Genomic DNA, 19,966 nt, shown 5'->3' with positions numbered 1-19,966 from the left:
CTTTTGCTCGTATTTTTCATCAAGTTATTATGATCAGCGATTGGGTCTCTTCACCACAAATAAACCAACCAACATAGGAATAATGAATCTTATACTACTCAATCTTGATTGGCATTTTTGTTCTAAATCTAATTTCGTGGTTTAAACCAGTCGATTCATGACGAACTTGACATGTTGCTCAATCATATTGACAGCTTTGAAACTGATTGCTTATTCTCTCAGTGAATGAAGATTCCAATCCTAGCAAAACAATGAGAGGAGTGCCTTGTCTAGCATGCCTAATTGCCTATAGCATGTCTATAGTGTTACGACACCAAATCGTCGCTGGTTGCGTGATGGCGACAGACCCATTGTATTGTCAACTACCGCAACCTGAACTATTGAGACATTTCCATCAATGTTTCCAACATTGGAAGAAGTTTCCATCAATGACGAACAGTGATCAATCGAAGAAGTTTTACTTTCGTTATAGTTTTTTCTCTTTGATGGATTAAAATGCAAATTCATTCATTTATTTGTTTACAATGCAAATGACACTAATGTAATCACATTGGTAGATGAAATAATGAGGTAGTCCTTGGGCTATTTTTCGTCCAAATTTATATCAAATTGATATCAGTGGTTGATAATTTGAAAAAGAAGAGTTCCGGCAAACACTCTTTCATTTAAAACCTGTCTTATTCACCTATCAAATAGGACACAAAACTTTATTTGTAAATCATGAGACCAAGAGATCATGTAGAATTGATGGAGCTCCACTGTTTATTACAATGTTGTAAGACATTTATATTACCATTGCTGTGTTATAAAAATATTGAAATCTGATATACCACCAACAATCTCAATAATGACAATCAATCTTCGACAACGACAACGATCTTCTGAGAAAATTGAGTTCAACAAAATCCTTATCCATTGTGTAAGAAATCCTTATCCATTGAAAAGTCCTAATCTATCAGCTCTACAACTTTATTAGGACTCATTCTTCAAACCATGCAGAAGGTAATGCTTTGGAAATCCTAACAGCTAGATGAAAAACTTTCATAATAGGGGGTGGTGTTAAATTAAAATAGTATTGTTTTGTGATAGACTGATTTATATGAGGTAATAATCTGTTATTGATTGAGATCACTAAAAATGCTCCCAACATCTGACACATGAATATCATTCATTCATAAAATATAATACAGTAATCTTATGATAGCACAGTAACCCTGAACAGGTTCCACTCTCACTTGTAACTTGTAAAGCCAGATATGATTGAGACTGTTCAAACACTATTGAGCTTCCAGTTTGGTTACCTAACCAACGGCTGAGTTAATTGGTTCTTTGTGAGTTGACAATCTTAATTAACATCCAATTAATTTACTCAATGGCAGTGTCGTAGGAATTCACATGCCCGCGTTTGTTTGAAAAGCCGCCATTGTCTGCTGCAAGCAAATGATCCCACTCATTATTTGCCAATCATCTGACAATAGTACACGTACCGAACTCTATACAAACTCAGTTGCGTTGTTCCCGAAAACCGATATAGATCTAGCACTACAACTCGCAATTTCTCTCCACTTTCAATATGGGAACCTCGATTACTAACCAATATTTTATTCATTCATTCATTTATACATTTAAAAACACACAATAAAGCCAATGATTGGGAGAAAATTAACTGGATTAATCCAAAACTATTTTTCTCCCAAATTTTGATTTTTAATTAATACCCTAAAAATAAGGCTATGGTTCCCGCTCTTATAATTATCACGAGAGTTTTCAGACCAAAAATATTTATAATAAATAATATAGTAATCTCATGATAAGTGATAGCACAATAACCCTGAACAGATTCCACTCTCACTTGTAACTTGTAAAGCCAGACATGATTGAGACTGTTGAAATATATTGAGCTTCCAGTTTGGTTACCCAACCACCGGCTGAGTTAATTTTGAATCTGGATTAATTAGAAAAGTGAAAAAATAAAGTTTTTATTATTGCTACGCACGATAATGTATGAACAAATTGAAAAATAATAAAATTAAAAACTTGGAAAACATTATAAGGCAGAAATTCATTATTCATTGCAATGATGGGAAATTATTATAATTATAATAATTCATGAATATGCAAGCCATAACCATATCAATCATTACTTATCAATTTTGAATGAATCAATGCAGTTCGGTACATCAAAATGCTCAATTTTGGTATGAGTAGAAAGCAAACTACACTAATCAGTAAAGTGTAGTATACTACAGCAAAGGATTTTGCAAAGGTTGAAGCCAACAATATAGTTGAGCGTTGATAATGAAGTATTCATACTAGCATCATTTTGCTTTGACACACCAGTACGTCGTCGCATATTATACTAGACGATATGCATAGTGCTCTGTGATGTGGCCGATCAGTGTTTGAAATTGATGGAGCGCTTATGTCTCATTAGTGCGCTTTTGGCTTTCATCAATCACGTGTGTCAATTGCAGACTATTGCGCCCTGGCAACCCTTGCTGCTTGACGCTTACTCCGAATGGGTTTTAGCGTCAAGTCTCGTCAATAAGTCGATTATGACAGAGGCTTTGTGGCTGCAAACCATCCCCTCCCACCCACCACCAACCACAACACACTATACAGCACTAGCACAACACCGTTCAACGATTTTTCCTTCCGTAGGGAAAACTTTTGTTCTCTTCATCCTGTCAAAGTGCCAGCTGAAAAATACGAGCTCTCCCTTGAGCTTTCCCAACATCCACGAATTTATGGTTGCGTGTTTTTGCATTCAGCTACAAAATTGCATCCAACTAATGGAATGTGTTTTCATAACAACTAAGTTGAAATTATCAAGATTCAAGCGTTTACTGACATGAATTATGTTCTCTCGTCACTGACTCATTTCTCAGATCACAAATTGCTGCATGCTCTCCCATGGAATATAAGAAACGACTCTATTCAAATATAATATTATCAAGAATGAAAACAATGACAAAATTTCTTTTCTTCTGGAGTATTCTATTATGTATGTTTCATGGCAACAATGAACTACTCCATGCTCTAATCTTATAAGTTCTAAAGATTTTTCTGACTGCTGATGTAATATTCTGCTTTTCTAATTGTACTTTTCTTCTCTTCCATGAATCCTTCATTTCCTTTTTTACTTAAATAGTAAAGAAAATTCATATAATCTTTTCATTCCAGGAAAATTATATTCATTTTTTAGTACGGTAGTATATTTGTTGGCTTATTAATTATTGTTTGATTGATCAGTTGGAAAAGCAATCATCAACTTTCTATATATTGCAGCAGGAAAAGTCGTGAGTTCCGATCCCATTAAGCATAGCGTTGATTTTTTAACATCACATCTAATCAACCATGCACATGTGATAAGATAATGAGCACATGCTGAGCATGATAAGAAAATAATCTTGAGATCGAGTCTAGTCCAGCACCTATTGGCAATGTTGTAGACTATTTTCAACAGGGTCTAGTCCTTCGCTAAATCTACACTCTTCAGTAGATGTAAAATTGTAATTGAATCTGATCAAAGGAAACGATTGAGCTGTATTATGAATGGAATGATTCATAAAATTCTGAATGGAATGGAAAGGAGCGTTGCCAATTAGCCAGCTTTTGAAACCAGCAGCAGTGGCTCTCTAAATATAGAGATAGTGACGTTTGGTTGATTCCGTAACCATAATTAATTACTAGCTTGAAATCTTCTCAAGTCACATGAAACGTGAATGTCTTATGCTCCTCGAATATTACTGTAATGAAAACCAGTATTCTTAAATCTGGGTTACACTTCTTTCATGAAACTGTGTTAGAACCAATTAGGATCTCAATGCCTTCAAATCAATATTATCTGGTCTCTATTATGTGTTATAATTTTCGAGGATGTGAACTTGGTGGACTCGAAAAATACAGTTATTCTCACGATTTCTCACGCTTGTAATATTATTGTCCGACAAGGATAAATGGAACTTTTCAACAATTTAGCGAGAGCACGTATTGTAAGAACTGAAGAACTACTAGAACTCTGCATTGACTTCGTACCAAATTGTACAAATAGCTGTGTTAATCGGTTGGCTTCTCAGATTTTCCAATCTCAACTAGATTCCAATTCTTCTCAGGCGAAGCCTTTCGCTGTGATGACACAACAATGTATGAGTGCACACACAAGTCATGTTCATCATGCATGTCATACCGTTTGTGGCCAGTCTTGAAAAAAATCAATAAACATCAATCATAAGGATCTTTCTAGATCTATAGATACACTTTATATCATGAAAATATTATAAATTGCCTAAGATAAATGAAAAATGTATGATGGAGACAACCGAGTTACCCATTAACCGAAAAACTACTCCCAATACAGTTCAGTTTTGCATTGATCACTCACAGAGCAGAAATGCAATACTTGACAATATACGAGTTTGGAATCCCAAACAAGATACTTGATTGATGAAACTTAGTATTAGAAACTAAGTTTGCAGGAGGACGCCTGTTGAGAGAGGTTTTGTTGCAAAGATGAGAGATAAGCTGCTGTTCGGTTGCATCGGTTTGAAATTCGAAATAACGGCGTGAGCTGAGTTGGTAATGCGGCAAGGAAACAAGTGAGTGCTTTTGGACCGTTTCAGTCAGAATCGATTAGAGCAACTCGGTAGTGGTGAGGCACATCTGTGTGCTGGTGAGGGTGCGTGGGCAGTGAGGAGTGGGAGGAGAAAGGGGTGGGAGGAGGAGGAGGAGGAGGAGAAGGACCCAGGTTCTGCATGGAGCTGGAGTCTTCCGACGTCATAGAAAACGCTTATCTGCTTGCGGAGGTGTATGGTGCATGCTTTCCAGGAAGCTCTCAGGCTCCAATTACACTAATAACACGAGGGTTCATTTCAAATTCCAACTTCGTAGCTCGTGACTTTTCATCTTGAATTCCCCATAATATTTTCTCATTGAACTAGTTACCAAATATACTCATGATTGATTAACAATGAAAGTAGCCCTATAACTATCCTCAGTAAATTCAGCAGTATATTTGTGCAAAATTGCAAGTTGATCAGTTCGGTAGTGCAGAATAATAATGAACTTGATGACGAGTCAAACATGTCTTTTGACTCTCTTAGCTGTATTCGTCCCAATAACAAAAATTATTCAAAAGCAAGACAGTGATCTCTTTAATGAAAAATAACAAAGGCCCTTATCTATTTATTTAATACCTATTACTTATGTATTTATAATTTTCCAATTGTAAAAAGAGATCGGCGACGTACCAGGGACAGATGGTTTGATTGCAGTGGAACAGAGCTTTTATAAAGGCCTAAAAAGAGCTTTTAGATGGCCTATTCAGAAATTCAGTAAAGCCTAAACCCGTGAAAGGAAGAAGAAAGAAAGGAAGGTCTCCCAGAAAAATTTCCAGAGCAATTTGATGAAATGCAAATCACTAGTACAAACTGTCTTTCTTAGGCAACTAATATTATATCATTGAATTAGATTATATTCATTTAAAGTAATCAGAAGTGGTATCCATCCTGATATCTTTTTGACCTTGATAAGAAGGAGTATGCAGGAAGGATAGAAATGAACGAAGAATAAGGCTGTTATTTGCCTTACTTCCGAGTCTCTTCAATTTCTATTCAGTGATCAAAGCAACCTTGTCGCAGTGAGACGAAAACAAATATGTTATGTCAATATGCATTCACTTCCTTTCGAGAAGCCCAGTGATATGCGTTTCGTATATTGAATTGTATTTCGTTTTCTGCAACTTCTGTTGGAGATTTGCTCCGCCATGTGTGTAGCAAAATGAGAATAATATCAACATATTTGTTTGAAGATAATTTAATTTTATAAGGATATTAGGGTAAGTCCAAGGAGGTGAGTAAATATGAATTTCGAATAATTTTAATATCTCACCTTCTAAATTATGTCTATTAGATGTAATATTCTTGTTAGCTTGTAATTGAAGAGGACATAATCATAGAGATAAGATACCATAAGAAGATATCCATCCCATGGTACAGGGCGTTTATGTTCCAATTTTCAATGTTAACTGAAAATATCAACCTAAATTCGTACTTTTTGATAGAGAGACTCACATAGTTTTTGATCTCTTATCATAATTCCTGGATCTTTATAAATTTTGTGATCTTTATAAAAGTGTTTTCATAACCTTATTTGGACTATTTTTATCAAAATTAGGGAGAGGAACAGTTTTGAGTTTATTCTGTTGATTCTTTCCCAATGTGTGTAGCAAAATGAGAATAATATCAACATAATTATTAAAGATAATTTAATTTTATAAGGATATTAGGGTAAGTCCAAGGAGGTGAGTAAATATAAATTTCGAATAATTTTTCCGCCATTTTTTCGCCGTATGTGTAGTACATTTTGCTACACACATACCATAAAAAGATATCATGGTATAGGGCGTTTATGTTCCAATTTTCAATGTTAACTGAAGCCGATAGTCGTGATAGTTCTTTTACTTTCCTTGCCCTATTACCATAGGTAAGGAAAGTATTGCTTTCCGAAAAAAATTAAGGTACCCCAATTTCTAAATTTCTATACGTTTCAAGGTCCCCTGAGTCCAAAAAAGTGGTTTTTGGATATTGGTCTGTATGTGTGTGTGTGTGTGTGTGTGTGTGTGTGTGTGTGTGTGTGTGTGTGTGTGTGTGTGTGTGTGTGTGTGTGTGTGTGTATGAGTGTATGTGCGTCTGTGTACACGATATCTCATCTCCCAATTAACGGAATGACTTGAAATTTGGAACTTAAGGTCCTTCCCCTATAAGGATCCGACACGAACAATTTCGAACATATCCAATTCAAGATGGCGGCTAAAATGGCGAACATGTTGTCAAAAACAGGGTTTTTTTGCGATTTTCTCGAAAACGGCTCCAATGATTTAGATCAAATTTATATGTAAAATAGTCATTGATAAGCTCTATCAACCCTCCACAAGTCCCATATCTGTAAAAATTTCAGGAGCTCCGCCCCATCAATGCAAAGTGTGATTTTAGATTCCCAATTATCAGGCTTCAAATACAATTTAAATGAATAACTTAAAGTGGAAAAGATTGAACATAAAAATCTCTACAATTAATGTTTAGTGACATTTTCACCTAAAATTGGAAATAAGCTCGAAATTCGAGAAAATGTGTTTATTCAATGCAAACTGTTGGCAACTGTTGATTCTATTAAATCATTCACTATGAAGAGATAGCAGACTTCGTGTGTCTCCAGCGTTATTGTCCTGTCACCAGCTGGCAGATCTTTGAATAGTAGACTTGAGATGCGCGAGTACACTAGCGTCAGGTGATAAATTTTCATAACGGCAAGGAAAGTTGTGTGAGTGCACCACACCAGATTTTTTCGTAAAGCTATGTGACGCTGTAGTCTCCGATACTGTGCCTTTCTTACACTCTTACCCGGTTAAAACAATAATAATAAAGAGTAGTCAACAGAAATGAGCTTGAGTTAACAAAATTCGGCTTGAAATTTGAAACATAAACGTCCTATACCATGGGATTTCTTCTTATGGTATCTTTTCTATATGAGTATGTCCTCTTCAATTACAAGCTAACAAGAATATTACTTTACTGGGCTATGGGATATCTACTATGGGATAGTACTATGGATATCTACTATTAGCTACTATGGGATATCTTTTTATGCTGTCTTTCCTATATGATTATGTCCACTCCAATTACTATTTATTTATTTATTACAAGCTAGCAAAAATATTACTTGAAGTTTTTGAATTAAAAGGATAATTAATTCTAAATGTTCCAAATTATTAAACTTTTTAAATTACTTTCAAATATTTTCGTGATGGAAAGACGTGTCTTAAATCACTAATTAGTGATGTGAAATTTTAGGTCCAATTCTTTTACTATCATCAAAATTACATGGACGTAATTTTCGCATTGTGTTTACAGGCTACATATTACAGTATTACAGACTAACATAGTAATCCTAAACCGTAGTTCAAGTGGTGGCAATGTATCAAAATATTAGCAAAACTCAGGTCGCGAACGAAAACATTCGATGACCGGTAAATCGATTCTCCAAGTATAAATTTAGCAGACCGTTTATTCAACCGATACCGAAACTTGGCAACTGCAACTGCCTTCATAGTCTAGGATGCGTCTATTTAAGAAATACACTTCCGTGTTCATACTGGGCCATGGGCCTACCGCCTTTCAGTCTGTTCGATTCTGAATGATTCAGTACTGGTCTGAATGATTCTGAAACATTCAACGTTGGCAGACAGTATCTGTCTAGTAGCCTGATCTTGCTGTAGATGATATACAGATACATGTATCAGATTATACAGAACATACATACGCTATTATAGTTAATATCGGGGCACCGAGCTCCGCTCTGGAGTACAAAAGCATAAATAAAATTTATTACGAAAGAAGAAATTATAATATGTATAGTTCATACAGAAAGGTTCTATCTAATCACAGTGGATTGAGATCAATTCCAAGAGGAATGCGAAAATTTCTCTCACAAAGGCATGTTAAATTCAAATCCTGATTAATTTCACGTGAACTAAATCAGAGAAGACCATTTCAAAAATATTACTCCTTTCCAGTCACATCAAAACGTATTTTAACTAATCTACTTGAATAATTCAAATAACTGGTAAAATCAACTAAACTATCTTCAAATTTTCACTTCAACAAATAATGTTATTTCACGTGATCGAAAATGTACAAACGCTACAACTCCTAATCGTTATCCATAAAGCTTCCTCAATATTTGCATTCAACAAATGGGTCACACGTTCTACCGTCTCTGTTGCGCACATGTGCCGGATAATTGTAACAGTCAAACAGAGAATTGTTCAAATTGTCCATTTCCTGATTCAATCGAGTCCATTACACGATTCAATTCCCTGATTCCCAGACGAGTCGTAAATATGATGTGGGACAGGCAGCCGCTAGCCAACCAGTCAGCAGCGTTTTATTAAATGGAGCACTGCACACCGACCGGAGTAGGCCTATGATTGGCGTTGAATGCCAACAATCAAATTCAACCGTTGTTCAACTAAATGACAAATTGACAAATACAATAATTGTTCAATCCTTTCCCAGATTGTATTTGTCTTTTGTTATTCAGAGCCAATTAGAATTGAAGACTGTGTCTGCAAAATAAACAAGTACCTTTATTACATAATTTATATTGCTTTGAACAAATGATGTTTCTGATTGATATGAGGAGATTTATCGCATATAATAATATAGCAAATGCAGTTTACCCTAAAATTCCATAATTTTTTATAATTTGTAACTATATGAATATTGCTGATGCAGTTTACCATAAAACTCCATAATTTGTTTATGATTTGTAACTTTATGAATATTGCTGAAAATTGACCTGGCTGATCAATAACATCCCAATTGAAAGACTAATTGAAATATTCTGATTTATAGTTTTAATGTAGAATGTAGAGTTTATATTTTATAATGTGAAGCTTTTAAATCTTTCAAGAGTCAGTGAATCTAGACAATTCAAAAAAGAAACAAGAAAAAATTAATACTGCTCAAAGAAAGGGCAATGTATTTACTTGAGAAGATACATATTTAGATTCGTTCTAAGAATCATCGATAGTTCCCATTCAATTCTATCAAAGACTTATCAATGATTCTAATCAGAAGCATAAGATAAATTGGAAAATTCTATGAGTATACTGTACTCGCAATCATATTCAATCAAAATTGCAAGTTAAGTTGCACTCAGCAATTTAGCGGACCTAGGCACATTTTTACAATAAAGTATTTTATAAATATATGCCTCTTCAAATTCTCTAGTTGAGTAATAGAGGAGCTTAGTATTGTATCAAAGTACCTCAACCATTGTAACAAAATGAATTGTATATTGAAGTTCATAGGAAGAAGGAATAACATAAAATTTGGTTGTAGCCTAACTGTGGAGACAATCTAATCTTTTAATTCGAGAAAGAATGGATGCAAAGAAACGCGTGCAAGAAAAACTGTGCTTCCTCGAGTTCGTTGACGTTTTCATGAAAATCAATAATTCACGTTCCTAAAATAACTCTATCACATGCAGCTACTTCTGAAAGCTTCACAGCTAAACTTGTTCACAACTTCGCATCCAATGAATCAAGTCGGAGAGATTTTTTAGCTCTCATTCATTCCGTAATTTTGCACTAATCAAATGTTTCAACTATTTTCTTTGATCTATTAAATGAAAAGTGACAAGTGGCTAATTTCTCCCGCTAAAATTTATACAAATTGAAGAGCTTTCATGTTGGAAGAGTAAGAAACTCTTAATCAAAGAGTCAAGATCCGAATAAGTGATAAGTTATATATTATGAATATACCCTGAGAGAATAACAGTGTTGTAGGAGAAAGTTGCTTGATAAATCTTCTCAGTTTAAGTTTCAATTAAAACGTTCAATTTACTCGAGACAGTATATATCAAGACGAAATAGTATTTTTCTGATTGATTAAACTAGAAGCATGAGCTTTTTTCAAACTTCTAATCACTATCCTAATAGTTCGAATCCTCTTATAGACGTGATTTACAAAAAGCTTATCAATACATATGGATCGAGATCGATTCAACAAGAATTGATGACAGGTGATTTTGTAGAAGACCATTTAAGATAGCATCTGGACGGACTGCATTTAATTGATGAATAGGATAAGTGTGGTTTCTGAGTAAAATGAGAGTTTCTATTAGCAGCTCAACAACTCTCACCCTTATTCCAAGCCAATTAGTTGGATTCGGTGTTGGCTGGAGTTGAAGTAGCGTCTCAGCTAACAGGGTGTAGAGATACAGCCGGCTGATATTAATCAAAGCCGACCATTTCAGAGGCAGGTCGGATCGAATTTGAGCGGCTAAGTTTGAAAGTGGTGGTGATCGGCAATTGGATAGCGAGTTCCATTTCAGGCAAGCAATTCACCATCCTGAGAAATACGATAGCCGGAGCAATTCGATATCGGGACTGTAATCCGACGGAGTAATTTCGGCAGCAATTTCATGCCAAGCAATCAATTGTGTCCTGGACCGGTGCTAAGCTCATGTCGACGATTATTATTAATGGTTCTCTGTTTTTGTTATTATCCATTCTTGTCCTTCTGCAGAGGACTCTTGGACTCCTCTAGCCTACTAATTTGCAGGATTGTCATTAACAACTGTCAGCCTGCCAAAACTCGAGCAACTTTGGGCCCACAATTGGTCGACTGTTAATTTTAGCATACCGTACGTGCTTGCGGTTGAAACAAACAAGACTATGTGGTCCCTAACCTTGTATTGATCGCAGCTCAAGGCTCAGTCGGCCTACAAATGAGTAATTCCACTCACGTAAGTCTGAAGCATTTAAGACTCAACTAAATGTCACTGAACAAAAATGGCACAAACTGAATGTCATTTCTCCACTAAGCTGAGGTTCAAATGAATTATTATCTTGATTATGACTGATAAACTATAAACTGCTGGTCTGTAGACTCATAATTATTGAACACTCTCTTGATATTCATTTTTTTATCGTTATTGAATAATGAATGATTCCGTTTGATCTAAGAATCTAAGAATCCGTTTGATCTTATTCAATCAACATAGGTTGATGAGCGATATCAGCATGAAATTCCAATTGCGCATAATATTTGCTCTAGATATCGCATGGATGTGAACAACTACAGAAATTGACAGTATTGAGCTTCAATCAATATCGGAAGACAACTTACTGGTAATTTCTCACAAAATGGTAGCTTCCAAATGGTGAATATTGAACAAGTTTTTGGTATTTCGATGCTTAGTGATTTTTATTTGATGCAAATTGCAATTTTTTCAAAATGCTTCAAAGTAACTTAGAACATATCCCCTTTTAAATTTCCAAATTGGAATATTTCACTAGAGAATTTGAAAGCATGTCAGGAATTTGAAGTGAGATGCACGGAAGGTATTTTTGGGTGAAGTTATGCTTTTCTCGGAACAAAGTAGTGATCAATGCAGCATGGTGCTTCTGATGCTTGAAGCACTATAGTGGGAGCTGAGCCAAGCTGCGAGCGACACCCTGCCAGGTAATTTCTCCCGAATATTTGTCTTTTATATTCTCCACGTCTCATCGCAATCCCTCTCTTCTGTTCTCCATCCTCCTCTTTCCTCTCATCCCTGTCATCACCACTCGTCGCTTTGCTCTCGCTATCCCTATCCCTTATCCCAGCTCTTCTCTTTTTGTGTGCTCTTCGCTTTTCTCTTTTGCGCTCTTCGCACGTGAAATCTTGGATGACGACCACCTAAACACGTTCAAGTATTGATTTACGAGCAACGCTTCCTTCAACAACTAAACCGCAATAATAAAGATGTCAACATTCCGCCTGCCGTTCGCTGTCTTTATTTCGGTAGCCGCGCCACTCAAACCTAATAAATTACGCGACAATTCGTTCCGCATTTCGAGTTAGCAAACGTTCAGCTTGATGAGGATCCTCGTTCCCCGCCTACTTTGAAATACAAACGCATTTTTCGCGTTTAAATTTATTTCGTAAAGATTGAAACGCTCGGTTGGATAGAACTCATGACCGGAACGGATTTTTGTCGTTTGAATCAGTAATAGTAGTTTGGTATGATTGCCGGTTTATCATACTTTTATTAGCATAATCTTTCTTTCAGTTCATAATTTGGACAGTCAGGACATAATATACTACATATGACATATCATATATATTAAATAAGACCTAAATACGACATGAATGAGACGAAATTAGATCTTATTGCATTATATGAAAATTGTCAGCAGAATAATCTCCCTACACGTCTCCAATACGAGAGAAATTGTGAATTCCTTCACGAGAAAATCTCTCACGAGAGAAATTGTGAATTGAACATGTGAAGTGAAGTGAACACGATGAAACACGAGTGAACACGAGTGAATTCTCCCATAATTCATTTATAAAAAATTATATTAGCATTTTTTCATATATGCTTCAAAGTTCGGCAATGTGTTTTGATAAAGACACAATAATCTTCCTTATCTTTCTTGAGTGTGTAACTGAAGAATTTTGAAGTGATACATAACCTAGCTACATTTGGACTGTTGAATACATTAGAATTGAAACCGTTTGGGTGTGAGCCTGTGGTACTTTTCTGTAAGTTGTGTAATTCTGAATGATTAAATAAATAAATGAATATCCAAAAGAGACATTGATGCTGTGATGCTCCAAGAGAAAATCATGATATTGTGATTAATTTGCTTCTCTATCATGACACTTTCATCAGCGTTTACTGTTCATAGCTGTCAATGAAACCTACTCAGTCGACGCAGTCTTTTGTTTCAATTACACTCGAATGAAATGAGCTTGTTCATTTTTCCAGTTCATTATTGTTCCTAAATTTCACGTTTATTGTTGTCATAGGATTATTATACTACGTACTTTTTTTATTATGTTTCCTCAGAGCATTCGACAATGCCATAGAGAGTGGATTGTTTGAACAGGACGGAGCCAGAGATGAAAGCATGAAGCGATTTTCATATAATGGGTGTACTACTCTTCTTGACCGTTAAACTTTCTGGCTAGAGTATTTCGATTGATGATGGAAGGGAGAGGGATGAGGGAGAAAAGTTTGCAACTATCATTTACCCGACCTTGATTGTTGAAAGTGCGACTGGGGGTAGTGGCGGGGGGGGGGTGAGATGGAGAGTTTGGGGCTCCCGAAAGTCTGAACTCGTAAAGAACAAGCGCACCACCCCACCACCCACCACCGCAGTTTCCACGCGCCTTTCAAAATAAGAACACATCGATGGGGTTGCCCGGTGAGGGGTGAAAGGGGGTGGGGGGCTAAGGGGATGGTGAAGAATGAATGAGTATGGAATGAAGGAGGAAGGAGCTTCATGGCCCCTGGGAAAACAGTTTGCTCTTGGATTTCATTTCTCTCTGCAGCAACTGAACACAAACTCACCCACTCACTCCATCTTTATGGGACGGTCCTCTCATAGCAAAGACTTACAATAATTAACATTCCTATGTGGTGCTGGTGCAATCAACAAGCACATTTTTATCAGCCATTGAACTAGAAGAGGATGATGGATCTATTCTCTGATAAAAAAGGAATTTTCATACATTGTCATCGAATGTTCGTTTTATAATGCAGATGTATAGATCATTCTATCTTGTCAGTTTTATATTTTTGATTATAGATTTTTCAGTACGTTTACATATTTAATTTTTTAGATATGACATTTCAACCTTCCAATTTCTCACAGCATTTCATAATGCGGCACATATTTGTCGGTGGCAATAATAATTAATCATCAAATTGAACACATCAAATCAGTATCCTTGTTCCATTATTCCAGATTGTCTTATTTTATTGATTGATTTCATTAATCTATCCATTCTATTGAATAACTGATTTCAGATGTTTGTGTTATGATTCTCTAACAAAAAATATGGTACCATTTTAAAAATATTGCATTATTGGACTGTACACTGCATTCAGTATAATTCACTGTTCAGCTCTGTACTGATAGTACTGTATGTTCTCTGTGATTTGAAAAAATAGAGACCCAAGCAACTGTTATGATAGTGATATTCTTAGAACGTGTGACGGTAAGCTCACTCAGATCCCAGAATCAAAATTGTGACAAAAATTATGTGGTAGACACGATGTAATGCAATGTGATTGTGTCATACTTTGTGATGTAGCCTACTTGTATATTCTGAGTTTTGTATAAATTGGAATAGACAACTGTTGTGGGCATAAGCGTGTTGTACCTTTTCGAAAGTTTCATAATTTAGAAGAGGAATAAAAACTCGGCAGATTTTATTACAGCCTTGACACCGCCTAATTTCGTATCAACTCCATTTCGGAGAGGATGTGAAAAACTGACAATAGTTTCACGCTTGAAGTAATTCTCATTTTCACACAGCACGAATTGTACTCATGTTGAGGAATTATTTTATAGCTTTTGTAGAACGATAACCCGTATAATGTGAGAATGATAGTCATTTCTCATATTACTCGTACTGGAGCATGACTATGAGCTGTGGATAAATAATGTTATATATGAGCATAAGGAATGAGGATGGCCTTCACTGATCTAGGGCAAGAAGTCTGCATGCGAGTCAACCGTTCATTGACTATATTGCTATCTTCGTCTTGCTTCTCTTTCTATTCAATTCCTTCTATGGCGAGACCCATTTATTGGGTTAATATCACCATACAAGTAGCTATTTTCCACTTTACTTCTTTACTGTATTCGGTATTCATATTCATGAATGCTTCCAATTATAAAGTTTAGAGATCAAAGATTTTTTTTTCAAAACTATTGAGAAAAACTCGAAAAAACCTAGTTAAGAATCAAAACCTATGGATTAAAGAGAGTCGATCTGATTAGTTCATGTTCTGAATACCTAACTATTACCATCCAATTACATCTAATAATCGGCTTCATGTTAGAAGCTCATTTGTAAGGAATGAATTATAAATCTTTATTTTGTCCCCTTATTGTGAACTTTAAGATCCCATCTCTAATACAAGTGCATGAACTAACATTTTTGTTGGAAAATAATTGGTATTGAATTTATAAATTAGATTGGCTTTGAAATTATTGTATTTGAAACTCTTATAACGATTTCCATCATCGATGAAAATGAGTCTACATTCAAATTGAATTAGATTGATTGAATGTATAATTCTGACCTTTTAAAAAAATTTTTTAAATTAGTTGTCCATAGTCCAATCGCGATGCAAAGAGGGAACAAGTTGGAAAATTACAGAGAAAAACAGTAAAGGTTCAATGAATGAAGAAAACTTGTTTGCATTTACTGGATGTAAATATGAGTAAAACCAACAGATCCCTTGATGAATTCGAGCAAAACTAGAAAACCCTTTTCTTGTACATTTCTATATAATTATGTAATAGTGTATTGACAGACTTTTAGCATGAAGAACCGGATTTTTTTTTTACTTGTGGCAGTATTGCAGCTGGGGTGCGATATATTTCTCTTCACCTCTTCCATCAATATGCAAGCCACCGCACGTAGAGACTATCATCAAGCATCAAAGAGCAAAGAGTATTGTCAAATTATTGGCGAAGGGAAAAATATCTGCGTTTCATTTTTCGAGTCGGGCTATTCATGGATGTAAGCGTTATAGCGTCCCTATTATAACTCTAGTATAGATCTTGTATTATATTGAACTTAAAAAAAAGGAAACAATTCCCGATATTCAGGGAAAGTAATGATATGATCATCACGCTATAGGGATATAGAAATCAATCTATTGAATAGCCTACTTTCTAATTTTCTGAAAGATTGGTGTTCCAGTTTGAAAGTAGGCTATTCAATAGATTGATTTCTATATCCCTATAGCGTGATGATCATATCATTACTTTCCCTGAATATCGGGAATTTTTTCCTATTTTTTTAAGTTCAATATAATACAAGATCTATACAATAGAGTTATAATAGGGACGCTATAACGCTTACATCCATGAATAGCCCGACTCGAAAAATGAAACCAATATTTTTCCTTCGCCAATAATTTGACAATACTCTTTGCTCTTTGATGCTTGATGATAGTCTCTACGTGCGGTGGCTTGCATATTGATGGAAGAGGTGAAGAGAAATATATCGCACCCCAGCTGCAATACTGCCACAAGTAAAAAAAAAAATCCGGTTCTTCATGCTAAAAGTCTGTCAATACACTATTACATAACTATATAGAAATGTACAAGAAAAGGGTTTTCTAGTTTTTGCTCGAATTCATCAAGGGATCTGTTGGTTTTACTCATATTTACATCCAGTAAATGCAAACAAGTTTTCTTCATTCATTGAACCTTGACAATATCTTTGTTTACTTATTATGGAGAGATTTCACAACATCACCATCAATTCTACTAATTTTATTACAGTTTTGTTTAAAATTTAATATTACGAATCACTAATTACACTCTATTACGAGAGAAACAGATAAGAGGAACAACACATACTCGGATGTATGTATTTAGTTGTATTATTCGATAGAAAAAACATGGGGTTTGTAAAGTGGGTGATAGTGACCTGGATAATCATAATTTATGGAAATTATACCAAAACCTCTCATGAAAAAACATAGGGCTTATGTGGAGCTCCTCAGCAAAAGCCTTGTGAAAAACTTTTTTATAGAGATAATAATCAACCTCTATAAAAACTGGAACAAATGTACTCAACTGTACATTCAGTTGGTAATCTTACCCACATAAACACTACACTTCACTTATACCAGAGACAACCTATACAAGTTACGCTATCTTTTCTCTATGCTTATACCAGAGATGAAATAAATTATCAACTTCTCTCTTCTTACACTCACTAATAAAGGAATGGATTAATTTTCTCGAAGCTAAGATAACTTTAAATTTACTGACTAGAGAGAAAGATATCACCCTCCTTCAATATGAGCAGAAGGAGATGGAGTAAAATAGTTGAAAATTATGAAGAAGTACATAGTACTGAAGTGTATTTTCAAGAGATTTTTGCAGACACTTGAGTCGAATCATAGACATGAGAAAGGTCTTTACTTTATAAGTTTGATACAGACCCCCTCCGAAATGAGAAAATAGATTATGTTTATTACAAATAATTCTCGAAAATTTTGCAAGATTTATATAATTGTCAGATATGATACACTAATGACTAAAGCACTCGATAATGTTGCTTATAGCGGTATATAGATAACGCGACAGAGATAAATCCTATTTGACTCATCGGTTAGTTGTCAAACATCACTGGCAACGCTATAACCTCTGATTACATTGAAACGATTACCTCATTTGGACTAATTTTATCCAAATTAGGAAGATACACATTTTTGGGTTAATCTTGTTTATTCTCTCTCAATCATTAATTTTATTTGATATTGTGATTGCTGAATGGTATGAATAAATAAATCTTTAATCGTCACAAAAATAAAATAAACCATAATAACAATGGTTGGAAAGAATAATAGTTGATCACAATATTAAATAAAAACTGAACCATAAATATATATGACGGGAGGTACCTATGAGGTAGAAAAAAAGGACTAAAAGGAACAAAGACTAGGACAAGGACAAGGACTTAAAATAAACTGTAAGGACATACTTTTCCTATAATATACTAACCTAATGAAGTTGGAAGATTATATTATAATCTACTTTAGAATCTAGTAATTTTTAATTGTATGTAAGTAAAGAGCTATTTAATAGGATTGATTTATTGAGCTGTCTCTTATGTCTTATGAGGTATACCTCATATAAGAGAGGCTTTTATTCTTTTAAGAATGTAAATAGAGTGAGATTTATTAGGATTGATTTATTAAGCTGACCTGGAGGTGGTCGAGGAGAGCCTCGAGTCCGCGATCGCTGACACTGGAGCAGCGCAGGCTGAGCGAGTGCACGTGCTTGGCGGCGAGAGGGAACGAGTGCACGAGGTCGAGGGCATCCTCGTCAGTGGCACCGAGCAGGGCGACAGCGTGGAAGCCACGACGCAGCAGCGACGCGTAGAGGCGAGCTCGCTCCTGCGGGGATGCAGCTCGCAATTCGCGACATCTCACCACGGGGAGCAGACCGGCCCACGTCCGAGGTGGGCCACGGTACAGCACGTCACGCCACCGTGTGCACACACGCGCCAGCACGCGACGCTCGCCCGGTGTGAAGTAGGCGAAGAACTGCGCCAGGAAGCGTTCATCATGCCATAATTCGTCCCAGGAGAGCGCGTCGTTGTTGGCCAGCAAGAGTCTCCTCTGCGGCTGCGGTGTGGGCGAGCCCTTGGCTGCTCGTGACAAACGTGACGGCTTGTCAGGTGGCACGTTGGAGCTGCCACACAGCGCACTCGTCACTCGGTCCATCACGCTGCCCTTGCCCCCTCGCTGTCCCGCGTGGTGCTTGCTCCGCAGTGCCAGACCATTGATACGCTTCGACAACTCGGCGCTGGCTCGTTCTACCACCCCCTGAGCCGACATATCACTCACTACTTGTCTTCACATTGCCATTGTCACACACGGCCCCACTCACTACAAGTACTCACAGGTCGAGACGCGACTACTGACACCGCACTGCACTGCACTGCCACTAACACCAAGCACTCAGCTTGGCTCAGGCCGCCAACCCACCCCGGCAAAAATCCCCCCACCAACCGCTGCTTCATTCATCGCGTGCCACCCCCACTCACTCACCTCTGCACCGCCATCAATACTACCCTCCAAATAATAAATACCTCTCAAGCAAGGTGATGCTTCAAACTTCAATCTGTAAGTTGCACATACTCTTGCACTCTTTATATCAGCTGATTCATCAAGATTAATGAATGAAAATATAAAGTGAATGAGTCGCGCCCTGCCATGAATGAATCAAGACGTTATTCCTTCCATTACCATATCGTTTTTATTGATGACACTGTTCTCTCAGTTTTCAATAGGTTGTTGAATTATTTCTAAAATAACACCATAGTACCCTTTTTGAGAACTTTTTAACATAAAATAACAAATTAAAAACAAAGTTTCCAACGAAAAGGGTACTATGGTGCTATTTTACAAATAAGAAATTAAGTAGCCCTGAATACGATACGTTTTCAGAGGTAGTAAGATTTTAATTGTACGTCTATATAAACAAGTCAATGCAAAAGTGCATAAGCTTAGCTTTGTCGGTGAATGGGCCTTCACGTGTAGAATCACAGATCTAAGCTTATCTATATGCTTATTTAGACTATGGAAATATTTTATATTATTTATTGTGTACGGTATTCTGATGTTCCTGTCTCTTGTGACAGAATAATTTTTTAGCGAAAGAAAATTCATTGACTCATTGAATAGCCAATGATCATGCTAGCATGTTTCCAGTTCAATCATCAATATTTTTAAAAAAGATTATTACTCCTAGATAAGTTTAGAGGGATTTTTAAAGGAATTGTGATCTATAGTCATTATTTGGAAGTTCATCAAACATTAAAATCAGCATTCTGCCAAAACATGACTGATGAATAATGCATACTTTCATCAC

General features: G+C 36.1%; 1 protein-coding gene across 1 annotated transcript in view; it reads right to left on the bottom strand.

Annotated features, from left to right (window-relative positions):
• LOC111044267 (F-box/LRR-repeat protein 16) overlaps positions 1–19,155 on the bottom strand; it is a 60,845-nt gene extending 41,690 nt beyond the window's left edge. The window contains exon 1 of the mRNA XM_022329359.2: positions 18,295–19,155. Within this exon, the coding sequence (XP_022185051.2) occupies positions 18,295–18,930 (636 nt within the window). The 5' untranslated portion in view covers positions 18,931–19,155. The remainder of the gene's footprint in view (positions 1–18,294) is intronic.
• Between the last annotated feature and the right edge of the window lie 811 nt (positions 19,156–19,966).

The sequence above is a fragment of the Nilaparvata lugens genome, chromosome 5 (genome assembly GCF_014356525.2).
Source record: "Nilaparvata lugens isolate BPH chromosome 5, ASM1435652v1, whole genome shotgun sequence".
Taxonomy (NCBI): Eukaryota; Metazoa; Arthropoda; class Insecta; order Hemiptera; family Delphacidae; genus Nilaparvata; species Nilaparvata lugens.
The sequence above is the reverse complement of the archived record's forward strand: the minus strand, read 5'-3'. Positions and strand labels throughout refer to the sequence as shown.